General features: G+C 38.4%; 1 protein-coding gene across 5 annotated transcripts in view; it reads right to left on the bottom strand.

Annotated features, from left to right (window-relative positions):
• NRDE2 (NRDE-2, necessary for RNA interference, domain containing) overlaps window positions 1–19,521 on the bottom strand; it is a 34,986-nt gene that overhangs the window by 2,372 nt on the left and 13,093 nt on the right. For 4 of the 5 annotated variants that reach the window (XM_069783654.1, XM_069783655.1, XM_069783657.1 and 1 more), the window contains exons 5-12: window positions 18,244–18,706; window positions 17,642–18,044; window positions 13,880–14,013; window positions 11,728–11,848; window positions 9,516–9,691; window positions 8,441–8,827; window positions 6,559–7,487; window positions 4,151–4,289 (exon numbers count right to left, since the gene is read on the bottom strand). In XM_069783654.1, coding sequence (XP_069639755.1) covers window positions 4,151–4,289; window positions 6,559–7,487; window positions 8,441–8,827; window positions 9,516–9,691; window positions 11,728–11,848; window positions 13,880–14,013; window positions 17,642–18,044; window positions 18,244–18,706 — 2,752 coding nt within the window. The remainder of the gene's footprint in view (window positions 1–4,150; window positions 4,290–6,558; window positions 7,488–8,440; window positions 8,828–9,515; window positions 9,692–11,727; window positions 11,849–13,879; window positions 14,014–17,641; window positions 18,045–18,243; window positions 18,707–19,521) is intronic. The other variant, XM_069783658.1, reaches the window with a different exon arrangement.

Genomic DNA, 19,521 nt, shown 5'->3' with positions numbered 1-19,521 from the left:
ATGTCTGGAGAAGAAGAGATCTTCATTCATAAGTTTACATTTTCTCTTGTTCTGACTACACCAGTACTGCTGCTAAAAACCAGCAGGTTCCCTTGTCAATTCTTAAAATCTAGAAATTCTTTTTCATGTTATTGATACATTGGTTGCAGAAACCTGTGCTCTTCTGGTGTCATGATCTCCCTCTAGTGAACAGCAATGCATCTCACTTACTGGAAACCCTGCTGTCAGAGCTATGTACTAAGATGCAGACCCATCTTCTGCAGCTCTGCAAAGAGCATTCTGCCTCTAAGTTCTTCACAGAATCACAGAGGTTTGGAAGGACCTCTGGAGACCATCTGCTCCAACCCCTCTGCTCAAAGCAGGGTCAGCAAAAGCAGGCTGCTCAGAACCATGTCCAGTTGGGTTTTGACGATCTCCACAGATGGAGACTCCATAACAACTGGTCAACCTGTTCTGGTGTTTCATCACCCTCAGTAAAAAAAAAAAAAAAAAAAAGCTTTTTCTTATGTTTAAATGGAATTTTCTATATTTCAATTTGTGGCCATTGCCTCTTGTCCTGTCACTAGGCAGCACTGCGAAGAGTCTGGGTCTGTCTTCACACCCTCACATGAGGTATTTATATACACTGACAGTATCTTCCAGGAGCCTTCACTTCTCCAGGCTGAACAATCAATCGCATGTCTCCCAGCCTCTCCCTGTACAACGCATGCTCCAACCCCTTATTCATGTTCTTGGCTATTCAAAGGGACCTGGACAGGCAAACAGCAGAATATGGTGCATCAGCCACTCCGCTTGATTTTGTATCATCTGCAAACTTGCTGACAGTACACTCTCATCATCCAGGTCATTAATGAAGATGCTGGTCCCAGTATCAATCCCTGGGGTACAGCACCAGTGGCTGGCCTGCAACAGCAGTTCACACTGACGATTACAACCCTTTGAGCCTGGCAGTTCAGCCAGATCTCAGTCCACCTCACTGTCCACTGTCCATGTTTCACCAGCTTGCCTATGAGGATGTTAAGGGAGGCAGTGGAAAAAACAGGCTTGCTTAAGTTGAGATAAACAACATCCACTGCTGTCCTTTTATCCACTGAGCTAGTCATCTCATCATAGGTTACCAGACTGGTCAAGCATGACTTCGCAAAAAATAAATAGGAATTTAATATAAATAGTCTGTTTTAAAATCTGTATAAGAGTTTTGTTTTTAAACAGTGAGAAGCTTTTGCCCAAAATACTGAAGACTCAACATCTAGACAAGAGAAAACAGAGATTCACGGAACTTAGGGTAACACTGGACAATCACAACTTCTTTTTCTATGACTATATCTGAAAATTTTAATGTTTCTAATTGATTTTGCTTCTCTGAACAATGTTATTCAAAGCTCTTACTGTAAAAGTATTCTTTTCCTCCACCGTATTAGCATCTAACAAATATTCCTTCTTGTTCTTGTGCAAAAGATATCTTACATGAATTAATCATTAGTGCTAAAATATATACTGGGTGATTTTACTTTAGCATTTGTGCATACTGGAGTCTCATTAGTAGTTTGCAAAGAACAACAGTAATTCAATTGTACATTCCTATATACAAAGTTCTATAAAATATTTACAAGCATGTATTTGTGTAGAAATGGTCACAGTAATAGTCCCACACAAGAGATCTCATCAAACACAAGAGTCTCTCCTTCCTCTGCCTCCCCCGTATTTCACAGCCTGCTAACTGCTGTTCCCCTGACAACTTATTACATCAGAGGATGCGAACAGAGGAGTAATACCGGGGAATGAAACTGCCCTTACATGAGTTCCAAGCATTTCTTTTCTGTTTTCATGTTCCATATTGTACTTTGGAGAAGCATGAAAAGAACCAAAAAGTGTCAAAACTGCCTATGAGAAGTTGATTTTATTTATGTACTTCCGTGGTGAACTACGGAAGAAACTAAGATTATTGCTTTTTGGTGTCATTCTGCAATGCCAGTTAGCATAACCTTTATACGCAGCTTTTAAGATTTCAAAAAGACTGTGAAAATTCAAGGCAAGTTATAAAAGCTATAGCTATGTTTTCCTTACCATGCATTTATTTTGCATGTGGACTGCACCTTGCTGGCAGATGTCATTGCAAGGTCACTCTTGGCAATCTTTGATCACAGCAAGTGGGAGAAGTGCCCAAAGACTGAAGAAAGTCAAATGTCACTCCTATCTTCAAGAAAGGCAAGGAGGAGGACCCAGGGAACTACAGGCCGGTCAGCCTCACGGTGATGCCTGGGAAGGTGATGGAGCAGCTAATCCTGGAAACCATTTCCAGGCACAAAACCAAAAAGAAAATAATCAGAAGTAACCAGCATGAATTCACTAAAAGTCATGCTTGACCAACTTGATGAACTGCTATGATGAAATGACTGGCCTGGTGGATGAGGGGAGAGCAGCGGACACTGTCTATCTGACTTCAGTAAGGCCTTTGACACCATCTCCCATAACATCCTCCTAGACAAGCAGTTGATGGAGGAACTGGATGAGCAGACAGTGAGGTGGATTGAAAACTGGCTCAATGTCTGGGCCCAGAGTGTGGTGATCAGTAGAACAAAGTCTAGTTGGAGGCCAGTAACTAGCAGTGTACCCCTGGGGTCAATATTGGGTCCAATCCCATTTAACAATTTTGTTAATGATCTGGCTGATGGAGCCGAGTATACCTTCAGCAAGCTTGCAGATGACATAAAACTGAGAGGAGTGGCTGATACACCTGAGGGTCGTGCTGCCATCCAGAGGGACCACAACAGGCTGGAGAAATGAGCTGACAGGAACCTCAGCAACAAGGGGAAGTGCAAAGTCCTGCACCTGGGGAGGAACAACCCTGTGCACCACTATATGCTGGAGGCCACCCAGCTGAAAAGCAGCTTGGCAGAAAAGGACCTGGGGGTTCCTGGTAGACACAGAGTTGAACAGGAGCCAGCAATGTGCTCTTGCAGCAAAGAAGCGCTAATGGTATTCTGGGCTGCCATTAGGCAAAGCATTGCCAGCAGGTTGAGGGAAGTGATCCTTCCCCTCTACTCAGCACTGGTGAGGCTATACCTGGTGTCCTGTGCCCAGTTATTGGCTTCCCAGTAAAAGACAGATGTGCACATACTGGAGAGAGTTCAATGAAGGGCCACTGAGATAACTAAGGGACTAGGGCATCTCTCCTATGAGGAGAGGCTGAGAGAGCAGGGACTGTTTAGCCTAGAGAAGAGAAGGCTTGGGGCAAGTCTTATCAATGTGTATAAACACCTGAAGCAAGGATGTAAAGAAGAGGGAGCCAGGCTCTTTTTAGTGGTGCCCAGTGACAGGACCAGAAGCAATGCACACAAACTGAAACACAGGAGGCTCTGTTAGAACACCAGGAAACACTTTTTTTTACTGTGAGGGTTACTGAGCACTGACATGGGTTGCCTGGAGAGTTCTGGAGTCTCCATCCCTGGATGTATTCAAAAGGTATCTAGACATTGTCATGGACAACTGGCTCTAGGTGGCCCTGCTTAACAGTGGAGTTGGACAAGATGACCTCCAGAGGTCCCTTCCAACCTCAACCATTCTGTGATTCTGTGAAGTTATACAAAATCAGGATCTAGATTTGACTGAAATTTCAAAGTCCTTATAATTTCCTTACAGAACCCCAAAGTAGGTCTAAAACATAAATACAAGTCATCTTTGCTGATTTTACTTATGTAAAAATAATAAGATCCTAAGCTCCTACAATTTGCTTCCTCTTAAATTTTGCTCCCCTGCCCACATACCTTTATGTTGTGAGTAAGACTGGATGGAATTCATCTATTGGCATCTTATGACATATTTTTTATCTATATAAGATGGCAGCCACAATAACTTGCCTGTATTAACCACAATAACTTGTATCTGTATTAACACTACACTGTCAGAAGCTGTTACTCCTTCTAATCCATGTGAATTACATTTTCCTTAATATTCCCAGCAATAAGGAGCATTACAATTGAAACATATCACCTTGCAAATCATAGAGGTATAGCAGTATTTAGTATTCCTTTTTTTATACAGTCTTGTAGCTGTGTTCATGAGAAATTCCAAATATGGTAAAAAACCAAAACAAAGCAAAAAAAACCAAAAACCACCAAAAAACCAGAACCGATACTCCTCTTCTTACCAGAAAGTTCAAATACATTCTCCACAGCAGTGGACAATGGGTACCATTTTCACTCTGAACTGCATGTTCGAATAGAGCTACAATTCGATTTGTTAACCCAGTTTCAGGAATAGTAGAATGTATTTCACCAATATCTGCCCTGAAACACAGAAGAAAAAAGAAACCACAGTCCCTTAAACCCAAGCTAAAGGACCATATCCAGGTAAGAGAAGGTAAAGATCAATGTACTGTCTCTGTTCACATAGCACTGTATATAGCCAGGTTTTTGCATTTCATGCTACAAACTCTGAATGTCATAAACCAGATTTTTAGCACTTGCTAATATAATCAACACATTTCTAAATAGGAAAATCAGTTCAAAAAAGACAAATGAGGTATTTTTGTGAAAAATTATTTTAGCATGTTGAAAAATTAACCCTGTCCAACTGGAGGAGGTAATTTCTCTTTGAGTACAATACTCCATTATCATATGATCTCAAAACACTTATCTTAGTCTTCATTCAAGATCATTTATCATTCCAAGCTTGGCACAGCAGCTCAAACCAAATTCAAGTCTAGGTCAGCAAGCCTTCTTCGGATGCCCAGGCAAGCCTGTTCAAATTTACCGATCACCTTTGTAAGACCATACATTGGTCTTGGATCAAGGCCTAGATTACAGCTCTGGATCTCAACCATGATTACAATAATAATTTTCTTTTTCACCCAGAGATTCAAATCCCCTAAGTTCCAGGCATAACACAAAAGCAGGTATATATTTTTCACCAAAGCATTGATTTCTACCTACAGCTGATACAAATTGGCTTATTTTTGATGCTTGAGCTTGAAGAAACAGTCTGGAGCACTCATGGCAACATCACTTCTGTCTGCATGCACCCTCTTAGCCTGCCAACCTGTTCCATTCCACTCACCCTTAACACTTGCTCCTAACTTGCCTCTTTTTCCAAGGGTCTTTGAGGTCGTATTTCCTCTCATCCCAACCTTTGCCATGAGGGAAAATGATGTAATTTACTCTGGAGTCAGACATTTGGAGCATTGTACCTCACACTGACTTACATATGCTACTGTTTTACCCTTCATGTTCATTTCTTTAAATGAATTCCATGCACTTAAACAAGCAGAAATACAAAACAGAATAGGAAATAGTCACACATAGTACAGACATTTTCTTAGTTTGTCACAACATCATAAAACATTAGTTTTTATGCATGACTGACAGGCCATTTATCTCTCTGTTGCAGCAGTTCAGCTCTGCTCTTGCAACATCCAACTTGTCCCTATACAAATATAAACTACAGGAAAGGCTATGCTAGCAAAGAACAATCTGGAAGGGAACTAAATGTCACAGAGAAAATCATCATTCTGGAATTTTAACATCAGTTTCCAGTAACTACCATGACAACCTATCATAGTGCCAGTCTGTAATTAACAGTTAATCAATTTACAATCCTCCTTTACATTTTGGGGCTGTAGAATTCTTCCTACAATTTAGGATGACATACACTGACAGCTGAGGAATGTCGCTATCATGTATGCATGCCTGTTGCCAGACTGTGGCAATCAAAGCAGTGGACACACCATCATTTTAAAGCATACTGATAATTCTTTAATTTCATCAAGTGTGAATATTGTAAGCTTACAGCTATGTAAAGCTTCCAGATAACGTTTCCCTGGAAATTTCTGTTGCTATGTGCAGACACAAAGAACCTAGCTGTCAATGTTATCAGAGATACGTAGGTAGCAGTGGATAGGTAGCTCCAAGCCACGAGTAGACAACAGTTAGAGACTAAGCTTTAAGAATGAACACATATCTCTATTCCCCAGATCTCCTACCCCTTCCTCCTTTCCCAGTAGCAAAAAGTCTGAGTCCAGACAACACTGCAAATTCAGGAAATTTCCAGTGTCTTCTACCTAGCAGCAACCCCATATGAAAACTAAACTCTCAAGTACTCACTATGGAAACAGATCTGCCACAACTGTATTCGGTGATCCAGGAGTAAAGTAGGGCAGTGAGCTCAGTCAGAAACTGCAGCGTAGCTCCATATTACACTCCTTACTGCTGTAGTATTAAAATGCAGCAGTTTCTAAGCTCACGGTGTCTACCTTGGCCATCTAAGCAGGCTCTAAAAATTACTTAAAGAAATGCGTACCATCTTCATGTCAGTAGCAAGTAATCAAACACAAAGCAATACACAATCTGATCCAGCAGAAAGGACAGGAGACTATCACCTAAGTCTTCAATTCTATTCAAGATTCTGCCACTGACTTACTCTTCAGTCTTGAACAACCAACCTTCCCTAGCTACAGCTTCTTCATCTGCAAAATAAGAACTATGATAGCATTTTCTCTCCTCTGCTAAGTGATGAGACAGATCAAAAAAAGCATAATCATAAGGAGCTGCAAGGTATTACCTCTGGACATTCTCAGTGAGTTTTTTTCTCAGCTGCTCTGCTTGGATTGCAAACAGCCATGGCTCTAAAGAGTTAGTAGACCTTGTGACACCATCAAAAAACCTTCGTGCTTTGCTAGCACTGTGAGACTTCCTCTGGATGTGGATGTATGACCTCCAAAGAGATTGGTTGCTAGGATACCTTTTCAGAGCCTCCGTTAGTGCCTCTCGCAGAGGATTCAAAGGATAAACACTAATTTTCATGTGGAATCTGAGTAAATTCGTATGCAGCAGTGTGATAGCTTCAAGAGCAGTGGGAAAATTTTGAATGCCAAAATTCTCTCCAGTATTTTCACATTTCTGTGGACCAGGAGCTTCAAGTTTTTCTGAAGTCTGTGCATATATTAATACTGCAGCATCAATCCCAACAGTCAAATACTGGAACAGTGCATAACAACCAACCAAGTTAACCAGCTGATTAGCATCACTGACCTGATCCTGATCAGAAACTGGTGGTTTACTTAAATAATCTTGCAGTGCATGCTCATACGTTTTACGAGCTTTCAAGACATTCACAGATAACATTTGTCCACTATAGGGCACATATGGTCCACTTTCAGCCAATTTGGTCAATATATGAACAGCACGTGATATAACGGCTCCTTCTGTACTTTCCAGTAGTTCCACTTCCAGCTGAGCATAAAGCAGACTGAGGCTGCAGAGCTGGGGACTCTTGCATCCTCCTGTCCCTGCCGTGCAAAGAGCTGTGTCAAATACCTTCCTGGCATCATCAATGTTGCCAAGCAGCCATTCTAGGTAGGCATACAGTTTCCAGAGAGATAGGTGGTTTCGGTTGTCAGGTTCTTTAAGGAGATTCTTGGCCAACTTTTTACTCTTCCTCCCTTGTGCTTTCAGCTTCTTCTTATTTTTTGCTTGGAGACACTGAACTACCTGCAGGGCAGAATAAACAGAACAAATTTTGAGGGGTGGGAGAAGAAAGGAAAAAACCACAACTCACAGCATTTTTTAATTTCATTACTGTGTTTGTTTTCATATTGTTCCATATTTCACCACCAGCCAGATCTGTTGCTATTAAGTACTGTAAGTTGTCACAACTGCCTGTTGTCAGCTCCCTCCAACATAGCCAAATTACACAGGCTTATCATTCTTACTCCTACCACTGCCATTAAGTAATAACAAATCTCACTCTTTTAAAAGGCCAACTGCTCAAATAAAGAGTTGCTAACCTGTAATAGTTGAGAAAAGGAAAAGAAATGATCCTGTCTGGCTAGATACAGCTTATGACTAGCACAATTAAACCTCCAAGTAGCTTTTCACAGTGGGGAATGTGCTGACAGACAGATCTGGAGATTGGATAGGAAGATTACAGATCTTCTGGTCAGGTAGTATTTGGGTAAGAGACAGGGAACTTCTCCATAAGGAAACACAATACTAAACTTTCTGAAGCATTAGGAAGACAACCTGGACTCTCATCCTTCTGTGGGCATCTATTAGAGCATTTTTACTTAAATAAATCCATAGTCAAGTGAAAAGGTGTTATTTCCTTCAATAACACTATAAATGTAACTTGTATAGGAAGTAGTAAGTTTCTTGATAAGGTGCTCTTATCATGGTATTGGGGATTACGCACTTAGAATAGTTTGGTAAAAGCACTTGGCTGACTCACTTGGCCTCGTAAAAAAATTACTTGCATCCATTCCTGTCTAGCATACAATGTATCATATAATAACATTTATCCAAAATTGCAAAAAAGATTTTGTCACATGTATGCCACTGTGTAGCATGTACTAAACAAAAGGAATATTTATTTTAATTCCATATAAATATTAATACACAAGAAAGCCACTCATCACAAATGTGATTATATGCAGATTCCTCATTACCTTAGATATTTCATACTGTAACCAACAAATGGACAGGTTAGACTTTTCCTTTCCTGAAAATAGCAGGAATAGAACATGAAAAACATTCTGTATGAACTCCTCTCCTTCTTTACAGTGGCCTATGTGATGTCTCCCTCGTAGCATTGTGTCCATATGACCAATACTGTTGAATCCAGAAAGTGGAAAACTAACAGAAGTCAGTGGCTTTTCATCAGAAAGCACACTCTCAAAGATGTTATTTTCATCCATGGCAATATAGAGGTTGGAAGGAAAGAGTTTACTTGTACATGGAACTCCCAGGAATTGCAAAAATGAGTACAGTAGTTGACGTTGAAGATCTGGATTAGAAAGCTGGATTAAAGATGGTCCAAGATCATCAAACAATACCTAAAAAAAATCCAAATTAAAACAAACTCCATTAATTTATGCAATCAAATAAAAATAGCAAACCTGTCATTCACGTTAATAAAGATTTATAATTACTATTAAATGGTAACAGAATGTCATTCAAATTAAAAACAGACAAGTTAAACAAGCAATGTGTTCTTCCAGTCAGACTGTAAATCTGCTATCAAGAGATTTCTTTGCCCTTAAGTATCAAAGACCCCCACAGAAAACTTACACACTAAAGGTCTGAAAGATATTATAGCTTAGGCCATTTAACACATTTTTATTTGAAAATCAATGTCTGGCTTGAACTATCTCCCAAGAAGAAAAAAAAAGTTAAATAAATCCAACTATCTGACTTGAAGGCAACAAAACCTTTGTTTATTTAATGCATATATCTTCTTAAACACAGATTTCTGAGACATTTCCACATACAGATGAGAGAAATCACAGAACAGCAAAGACACACTATTTGCCTACAGCACTTTCCAAAGTTTACCATGAGCTTCCCATGGATTTCAGAAGTCTCCACACAAAACCTCAGGTAAATTTTGAATTCCACACAAAGAAAAGAACTTTTTCCAAACGAAGAAAAGAACTACTCCTTTAAAATATCCATTGGCAATAAATTCAAATGAAAAGATAATTCGCCTTATCATCTCCCCTTGTTTTATTATATCACAGTGACCTGTCTTTCTGGATCCTCACAATCTTCTTCAGTTTCCTTTTTGGTTTTGTCTGGCCTCCAAGGTAACCAATGCCTTGCTTCACGAGAATATTCAATATCCAACCAAATATGCCACTTGGGGAGACTTTTATCCTTTATTTCTTGATCCTCATCTATCTCTTCATCATCATCATCATCTAAAACCAAATCAAGACATACACACACACACAAAATTATAAAAGAAAAACTAATCCACCAAATCTAAAGGCCAGACTTGATATATAATTTAACTACTTTAAAAATGTAAACAAACACAGTGTTAATAAGACAAACACAAGACAGAGCTGAAAAACACAAGACAGAGCTGAAAATTTCCACATCACAGTTCTGGGTTTTGACACCAACTCTGTAGGAGTAGGAGGTTTCCAAACTTTTTGAACCAGTGAATCAGTGCCAGCATTCAAACTTCCCCACAGAGGAGAAAAGAAAACACTGACAGGCTGTGGAGCACTTTTATCAACAGCGGTTTGCAAGCAACAGCCAAGAGTCAGTCATCTTTCTGTGAAACTTAGGTTCTTCACTTCATACCCAGGCATACAATCTCATATGTGCTCTATGAATTACTTGTGTGCATAAAACACTTTGAGAAAACCACTGTGAGTAAAATAATGTTAAACATCACAAACCAAGCTTGGTAATGTTGCTTTAAAATACCTGATATTTTCAACATTTTAATTAATGTGTAATTAAAACAACCAACATAGTTAAACACACACAAAAGGAAGCACTTAACCACATCCCACTTTTATGATGATTTTTCTGGACTATTAGATACAATTAGTGTATTTTTCCTCTAACAGAAATATATTAATTCTGTGCTGAAACTATGAGCACCTGTAGACTAAGGGAAAGCTGGTATAGATTTTTCAAATACTTTTTTCTTTCTTGTTGAGGAAAAAAGTCCTCAAAATTTAAGGTTACCTGCACTATTTTTTTATTGGTACAAAAAATCAGGCCATTTCTATGCCACCTCCAAATTCTTGATCCTGACATTTGCCATTAACTAGGTGAAACACTCCCACTCCCAATTTTTAAATTTCAGGTAAAACAAACAGGTGGCGGCAAGATTTTTAATCTCTCTATATTTTTTGTGACCTGTAGCCTCTCCTTTAGTCAGCAACTCACAAAAAATGACAACATTTCCACTATCTAACCAAAGTTTGAAAAAAATTGACTGCTTTAGAGATTACACTGAATCATAGATTGCACTTTTGGGCTTGACACACATGGGGAAAAGCACTGATATATGTTGGACCTGCCCAAGACTGGCAGTGGTCCTCTCTCTATACTAAGCCTTCTCAATTTGTGGGCGAAATGTCTATAGCCATCAGCAGTGGAACTGCTGACATCAGTTAAGGGGCAAGGAAATTCCATCTTAATCCAGGGACAAGGGAAGCGCAGGATCATTTTTCAGTCTCTTTGTTTGCTAAAAGCAGAACCAAACTTGCTTCATTAGAGTTGCTACAGCAGCAGAAACAGCAAAAGCAGGGACAGCTCATCTTTGGTCAGAGACATTCCAACCCCCTGCTTCCCTTCAAGATGTATCTGTTTGAGAAATAGTCCTTGATATTAACGGAAGCACTGTAGACCAGAAGCCATGTGGACTAAGCAGCAGGGAGGCATTTTCTACATCCCTGCTCACCCAGAAGCACTCCAGCCAAGTGAAGATGCAATTCCTTCAATCTTCTGTATCACAAAGAGAAAGGAAAGGTTTTCCTCCTATTTCTACTATATATTTGCTATAAGAGAGTGAAGTTTGAGTCTAGAAATAGAATCATTAAGTGAGGAATCCTTGAGGCAACTGTCATCTAATACTATAATCCCACCTGGTCTACCAATATGATGAAAGGGTCTTAAGGGAAGTAGCTTCCTTCCACTTTAGATGGGCATGGGTCTCACACCTTTAGCCTTTTCAGCACAGGGTGGAGGATATGCTATCCTCTCCCTTAATTCTCATCCCTAGGAAGGACAACAAGATTCCATAAACAATATCGTACACTGAACACTCAACACATGCTTCTCCTGTGAAGTGTGAAATACTTTATCTTAATCTTGGTAAATATTTTCTAAAACTTGCATGCAAAAACATGAAAAGAAACAGCTTGTATCATTCTAATCAAAATGTTTAGAAGAACACATGGGCATACAACTACACATATTGACACAGGCATACCAGGCTTAAGAGCAATCCAGCCACCCTTTTCTTGTTGATGCATCCATGCCTTCCAGCCTCTTGCTCCTTTTTCTCCAATTCGTGGTTCTCCGCTATCCCAAAAGGGTTCAAAGAATTCCACCTGTTGTTTTGGGCAAGGACAACCAAAACATAGAAAAATCATTTTTACTGTTGTACAGACACTACCTGGCTCAACTTAGGTTTTCCAGACCCTACAATCACTTATCTGGCTGCAACTTCTGTATCTGAAGACTGACAGATGCTGCTTAAGGATCAGCAGGAACAACTGAGTACTTCAATTATGCCTGTGGCACAGCAGGACTGTCATCAGCTCTTCTCATGAATATAAAGGCTGTTTTTAAAAGGCTTTAAAGAAAGCCCAAGACTTTTTTGCCTAATGTCCTATACAGATCCTTCAAGGATAAGGATCCAAAGTCCCCAAGACATGGCTTTCAGAAACCAAATCTCTCCTTCTCCCTGTCTTCCACGGGGTCATGAAGAATTTGGCTAATGGAATGCAATTCTGACAACCATATACCTATGGTCAAATCAAATTGTTACAGTTGGACATAAATACGATTGGACTGAGGACAAGAGGAAAAGATCAGTAAGGCCTTTCATCTCTCAGGTTTCAGGGTGGCCAACAACTTCAGGGCACTTTCCAGTGAATCAGAAGTCCAGGGTTCTAGTCCTGACTTTGTCACTGCCTGTATGCAATCTGTCATCTTTAGATTCATCAATTTCTCCCCTGCTTTGCGTACACTTAGCTCTAAGACAGTCTCTCTCCTACTGTATGCTTCTGCTGCGTACCAAACCTTGGCTTGGGCATTGAGATATGACTGTTAATACTAGTATTAACAATAAAGTTTACTCTAAGAAAAATCAAGCATCAACATATCAGAACATGCAGGGCTTACAGTAACTGCAAAATCTAATTCTGCTCCTCATGGATTTATTCTTTGCTCCAAGTGAGAAAGTGAACTGTGAGAACAGTACAGAAACAAGTAATTCAAGACTGAGTCATAACGCTTCTGTAAGAGGGCAGAATGTGTGATCAGCTGTAAATCTGGCACTTTCCTATTTTCAAGAACTGCACTTTCCAATCTAAACACTGTCCTTTTAAACTGAGGTTCCTCTCTATCCTGCTTTCTTAAGAGTTTTTAAACACTACAGATAATCTTGCAGTTTTTCAAATGACTGGAAGTATAACTCCAGCTTTATCTGTGTAACTATATCAAATCTCCCATCCTGCATGATAATTATGACTGAACTCTAAACTTTTGGCTCTCTAAGAGGACAGCGCTATTATTTAAACTACAAGATTGCTCCATTGGTGGGCAACAGCATTAATCTAGAGAGCAAAACTTGGAGTCTCAGTAGTGGTTGCTGGGCAAGGAGGTGAGGTAACAGAAGGAAATTCAATTTCTGTCCTCTATGGCAGCCCAGCTGCCTAACCGGTGGGCCTCCCTACCCCTCATTAAAAAGGAAGCAGCTCCTGACAATCCAGTGGGATGATGTTACAGTGGCAACAGCCCCCTCTAAATATTAACTTACTGATTATTATTGAGGTGCACACCCAACATTATCCTGAGCAAATCAAGAGAAAAAGTGATTTAGTACTTTAACAGAATAAGCTGAATGGAATCTCACAGGTCAAAGAAAAGATACTTTAAAGCATGAAGGTGCTCCTAATGTAGCCATCAAAGAATTAGTGAAAACAACAGGTAACAGAGAACCAAAGAAACGTTTGCAAGAACTGTCTAGAACAGAAGTAGATTACAGGTCCTAGCAGCTTTCATCATCAACAGTAACAAAACAACAGCAGTTCTGGGGAAAAGAAGCAGGGGAAGTGCTAACTAAGCACAGACATTGGTCAGCCAGCTCATTTTTTTCCATCTTTAATTAGTAAAAAAGAAAACATGAAATGACTGATTATCATACTTCTATCATGTACAGTAGAAGCAGCCATTTGGCATGCAGTTCCAGAGGACCCACAAGCATTTTTCCAAAGCAAGCATCACCTTGAAGAACTGCAAAGTAAGTTGCCATTCAAAATATTTCCCTATGTCCTTAAAAAATCATCAACATTTTTCTGTTACAGCATTCTCTGTAATACACAAGGACATACACCCATTTAAATGGAAATTGCTACCTGTCCCCTTGTTGGCAGATCTTTTACACTGTCAGGTTTAAAGAAGGTGAAGTCAATCAGAGCCTGAAACAAAGACACTGCTTTCTCAGAATGGCCAGCCTGTCTCAGAAAGTGGCACTGCTGAATAAATATAGCTGTAAAGTAAAGAAGATAAAATTTTAATATTTCAAATTTTGTTGCAAAGTATTTTATTACAGCCCACAAATTTACAGAAGACATACACGAAGTGCTGTAGAGCATAATTGTTTTGCAGCAGTATCAAAGTCCAAAACACAGGAAGTAACTAGCATAAATGCATGTCAAAATTGTTGTAGTTTAATTAATTTTAAGACCTCCCACTTTGAACGTGCCAAAGAAATGACTTTTTATTCATGCCATACATGCACCATCCTTGTTGATGAATAAAAATTATATGCAATGGTCCCAACTTCAGTTTATCCAACATCTGTCAGAGTGGGTCATAGTCCTCTTTGAAGATCCTGGGCATTATTACAATTCACACAGTAAACATTTACAACAAAAATCCTTTTTGTCTCATTTTTGCATTACATAGTTACACTGGTAATATGTTGGGAATACATCATTTTCATTCCAACTGTCATTCCCATTTTATTTTCCTTTACATAAGAACTCAGCTAAGAGAAGTCCGGTCTTTTGGTCAAAGTATTACTACTTGAAAGTAGAGAAGAGTCCTATCCCTTGCTCTTCAACAAATTATTTCTGTCATCACTGCCATATCCCTTCCAAACACTGAGCCTCAAGTCTCATCTTAAAAAGGGAAGCAAAGTCCCAGTTTTTCTATTCATATATTTGCAACAAGAATCTTAAATGAAAGAGCTGGAGAAATAACAGGTATTATAAACACATCTATTACTAGGCAGTTCAAGTACATTTCAGAGATACTCCATCACTTCAAATTACACTCAAGTCTTAACAAAACAGTGGCTGTTCAAAAACCAAGTTGCTTTAAATTATCATCTTAATTGGCTTGCAAAAAAAACCCAAACCCATAAATCAAGGCCTAAGTAGTTCATTGGTAATTTTGAAAACAGTTCTTCAAAAACTATTGTTTCTTCACTAAATGCATTCGCTTTGGAGGGTTTTAAACAATCAAAATATTTAAATGTCTAGATACACACATGTTACAACATAGGTTAGCATCAATCTCTTCTAATGATCATCTTATTTTTTAATACTAAGTGGCAAATTATTTACTCCTTATACCTGCATTCAGATTTACATCAGATGTGTGCACATAAAAATCTGAATTCAGCTAGAATATACAAACTAGGCATTTCATCTGATTTTCCTGCAAAGCCAATGATTGTTTCTGATAACAAATACTCTGAGATTTCTGAAGACATTTAAACAACAAAAAGTATGTTTAAGTATATAATAGAATCTTCCAAAGTATTTTCACCAATTTAGGCACTGTGTCCAACTGACACTGAAAAAGTGGTCCTTTCCTAGTTTCTCAGCTTCAGACAGATGAACTTTCATTAAAATAGTCTGAATGTAGAGAATATCTCATCAGGACTTGCGCCAAACTGGAGCCAAAAATAAATAACAGTATAAGATTTTCTGCATGATAAAAAAGTTATTTGAAGAAATGCAAAGATCAGCATTTTCTCTGTGCTAAAAGCTGAAAACAGCATTAATTCAGTCCATGATGCTAAGATACTTCTGCAGCTGAACTGACCTAAAGGATAAGGATGTTTCTCCCCAACCAGTAGGTATAATTTGAAAAACAGGACTCCCTTTCCACAGCAAAATTTGAGAATACTTACCTTCATCTGCCTTATATTATCAGTTCCTAGTAAATTTAAAATGTTACAAACTGTTATCTCAAAATTTACATAAAAAATTGTCTATAATTTTAAATTAATTTTACCTGCTTTCTTAAATGTCATGTTTTAAAAAAACACCCACCTATTTCCAAGCAGATAGTACAGCGTACTGAATTGAACACTAGATGGCACAGTCCACCACTTTTTAAAATTAGCTCTTGCACTTCGTCATTAGCAAAGGTCAAAGATTGAAGATACAAGCCTACTATACATCCACACTGCTACTCATCTCATAATCAATTTGTGAAACTCTTTGTATATTTATCTTAACGAACAATTTGGTAATCTTCCTAATAAGTACACTAACACTTCAAATCCAGCCCAAGAATTAGGTAGTTGAGTCACTAAAAAAAAAAAATCTCAGATCAAGAAATTTCTCCACTCCTATCACTTGAATTCCAAAGGGTGAAAAAACAAAACAAAAAAAACCCAAACCAAACCCCAAAACCTTCAGCAGTGTTCATAAACAAATCACTATAGTCTTAATACAGAACAAGACATTAAGAATGGAACAGAAACACAAAGTTAAGTTCATTTTCATTTTAACCTATCTACAGACATTGCCAGCAAACAAGTATTTTGAAAAATGTCAATCTAATACAGTTAACTAGTTAAAGGAAGTCCATTAAAAAAAACCCAAATTTCTCATAACAGTTGACAAACAGTATTTGATGAGTCAAATATGTTCTGTGCAGGGAATCAAAATGAAAGAAAAACCTTCCTGCTTGAAAAAATAGATGCTGCATAAAACATTTGTCCTAAGAACCATTCATTGTGGTTACTGTACAAAGTGACTGAAGTGTTGGAAATCAGAGATGGCAGAAGCAATTAGAAGCTATCAGGCAGTACAATATCCACCTGCCAGCACAGGATTTTTCCTTTACAGCACTTTTTCCAGTGCTTGATCCAAGATGAATCAACCAAAGACCATAAGAGATCTGAACACCTGAAACTAATTTGTAACCCAGCATCTCAATCTGTAAGTCCAGACTGGATATTGCATAACAGATAGCACCACTGCTCAAACAGCAGTCAGAGGAAACATGGAGGTTCCTTGGACTATGCCACACATGAAGAAATGCGGACTGCTTCATAATAGTCTCCTCTAAGATTTAAAACAAATTTTAAAAGGAAAAAAAAAACCAAACACATTCATGGTGACACTAGTATTTCCCCCTCCTCAGTGTAATAATCACAATGACCCCCCACCCCAAGGTAGAGAAACAAAATTGAAATGGGATAGGTTAAGTCATTTAGCTCCAAATAAATTTAAAGCCCATGCCAGAACTGAGCATGAACTCGTTTCTTCCCTGGATCCAGACCACCATCCTAACCATCTCATTAATTTTCCTTCCAGGGATAACTATATAATAAATCATAAATGGTAGATATATGCACACAATAAATACAAAGGGCATAACCACATGGTATTACAGTTTAGAATTCTCCATCTACGAACTGGGATGCTCAAGAAAATTTCACATCAGACTTCCAATGTCCCTTCTCTTTTCTGGATGAAAGTAATTAACTATAAAATTTTTTAACAAGAGATAATTGTTTCTTTCACAAGCCAATCTTTTTCCTTTTTTTAAATAAACATTTTTAAAAGGTAAAAGCATATCTCTCAGCTATTGGCTGCAATTCTCCAACCTTGACACTTGTACTGTAAACTGATAAGCACATTAGACTTTACTGGATGTTATATCACAAACTATCCTGGGGAAGGAAAGCATCTGCTATATCCATATTTGGTTGGAATATCTACTTTAATTATCAGCTAAGAAATCAGGATGCCAGGCATTTCAAAGAGAATAAAAACTTCCTGTAATACAGAGGAAAGTCTATTCTTATAGAGAATGTAGTCAACTCCTACAAAGACCATTCTGACCGTAACACGAAATAGAAAGAACCTTACCTAGCATAGCTTCTTCTGTGCCAGGCAGTAGAGGATGTGAAACCATGCTGCCATCCTGTACAGCTGCCAATGTAGTCAAACATTTTCCATAGAGACTATTGATTTTTGAAACAGAAAAGGTAGTGAACTGACTTTGACAGAACAGGAGATATTTCTTCCACAGCTCTGGATTATTGGGATGTAAGAAAATCAGCTTCTGCCATTCTTTGATTAAAGCTGGTGGTTCCCAGAATTCTGTGCAAAGCTTCAGCCTGGCAAGTTTCAGATCAACATTACTTGGATTGCTTTCAATTGCCCTCTCTAAAATAGCCAGTTTCTTTTCTAAGATTAACTTCAGTGATTTTCTTCTTACTTCCTGCTCTCCTTTACTGGCGTAAGGGCTAGGTCCTCTCATTAATTCATCCTTAAAACAAAAAGAAAAATCATTACAACATTAGGAAGAATCATCACTAGAATCACGAGAATGCTGACGTTTGTGAAGATGAATTAACAGCTCATTCTTCACCTATAGAAGATATACACTCCTAAACAAATTAAACTACAATATAACATTCATGTATTTATTATTTACAATAAACAACTAGGTCTGTCAGACTACATACCTGAAAAGAAACAAATTCCATCCAAGCATTAATATCTCTCGGGTTTTCTCTGACTTTCTTGTTATGTTCTTCCACTTTTGTCATTAGAATGGAGTTAATGTTTATCCCAGGCTCTTGAATTGTTTGCTGCGTATTTACAGGCTCATGGTCTGTACTCTTGCACCCTTTTCCTTGTAGCCACACTGTAGTTGATGGATCATAAATCCCAAGAGGATTCACGTCTGTTGTGTCAGAAGGATCATCAGTTTCCATTTGGAAAACTGGTATAAAAGCAGTTGGGTCAGATGGAGAACCTTTATTGCAAACAGGAATCCCATCTGTGTTCAGCATCTTCACATGGTTCTTTGTGAAATAGCGCTCAGGTCGCCTCTGTAATTGCTTCCTTTTTGATGCAGAACTGTCCCAAGTTATACACTGTTTCTTTGCATCTATGCCAAGACAGGAGTCTCCTCTCCTCTTATATCTTAGAAGGAAAATTACAATTAAACATGTTCTAAAATACATGTTAGAAAAGATACCTCCCTTTTGAAAGAAAAAATGGAAGTACTTTAATTCAAATTGACCCAAATAATGTATGCACAGACCTTCAAAAGCATAAGAACTTGGTAACTTTCTCATTATTTAAGACTTCAATTTATGTATTTTTTCAGTGCCATCACAACTTTTATTATCATACTAAGCTTCCTCTGAGTTCAACAGTATCTGTCGTACTCAGCAGAAGAAAATTTTGTTTTCCTCCTATCATTTTAACCTGCGAAGACAAATCTGGAGAAAGAACAACAGATATTATTTAAGGCTATTTAGATTAGGTTCTTTTAAACTGAAAAAGCAGACACCAGTAGTTCAGTCTGGTAATATCTTTCTGTATCCCTAAGTCTCTATGCATTTTACATGCCAAGAAGTGGGGCAGAGGTGGAGTGGAGAGGAAAGAGAGACCAGGTTCATAAAGCCCACAATAATCCTGTGGATTAAGAAAGGAAAATACCATCTTAAAATATTACCAAGAATGTCATTTCAGTGACAGACATAGTGACACGCAATGCTAAAATAACACTTTACATCTCAAACGATAGCTGACAATCCAAAGATGGCAGAAAATTGGAATGGATTGTAACCAGGCAATTTTACTGCAAAGGTATCTACACCACAAAAATAAAACCCATAAATCCTCCCTCCTACACAAATAATTACTTTTTATATACAGTAAACAATTTTCCTTGAGAATATCAAGAGGTAAGTGTACATACATAACGCACAAGCCCAGTGTAGGCTCCTTTA

This window comes from Haliaeetus albicilla, chromosome 5 (assembly GCF_947461875.1).
Source record: "Haliaeetus albicilla chromosome 5, bHalAlb1.1, whole genome shotgun sequence".
Lineage (NCBI taxonomy): Eukaryota > Metazoa > Chordata > Aves > Accipitriformes > Accipitridae > Haliaeetus > Haliaeetus albicilla.
This window is presented reverse-complemented; position numbering and strand designations above follow the sequence as displayed.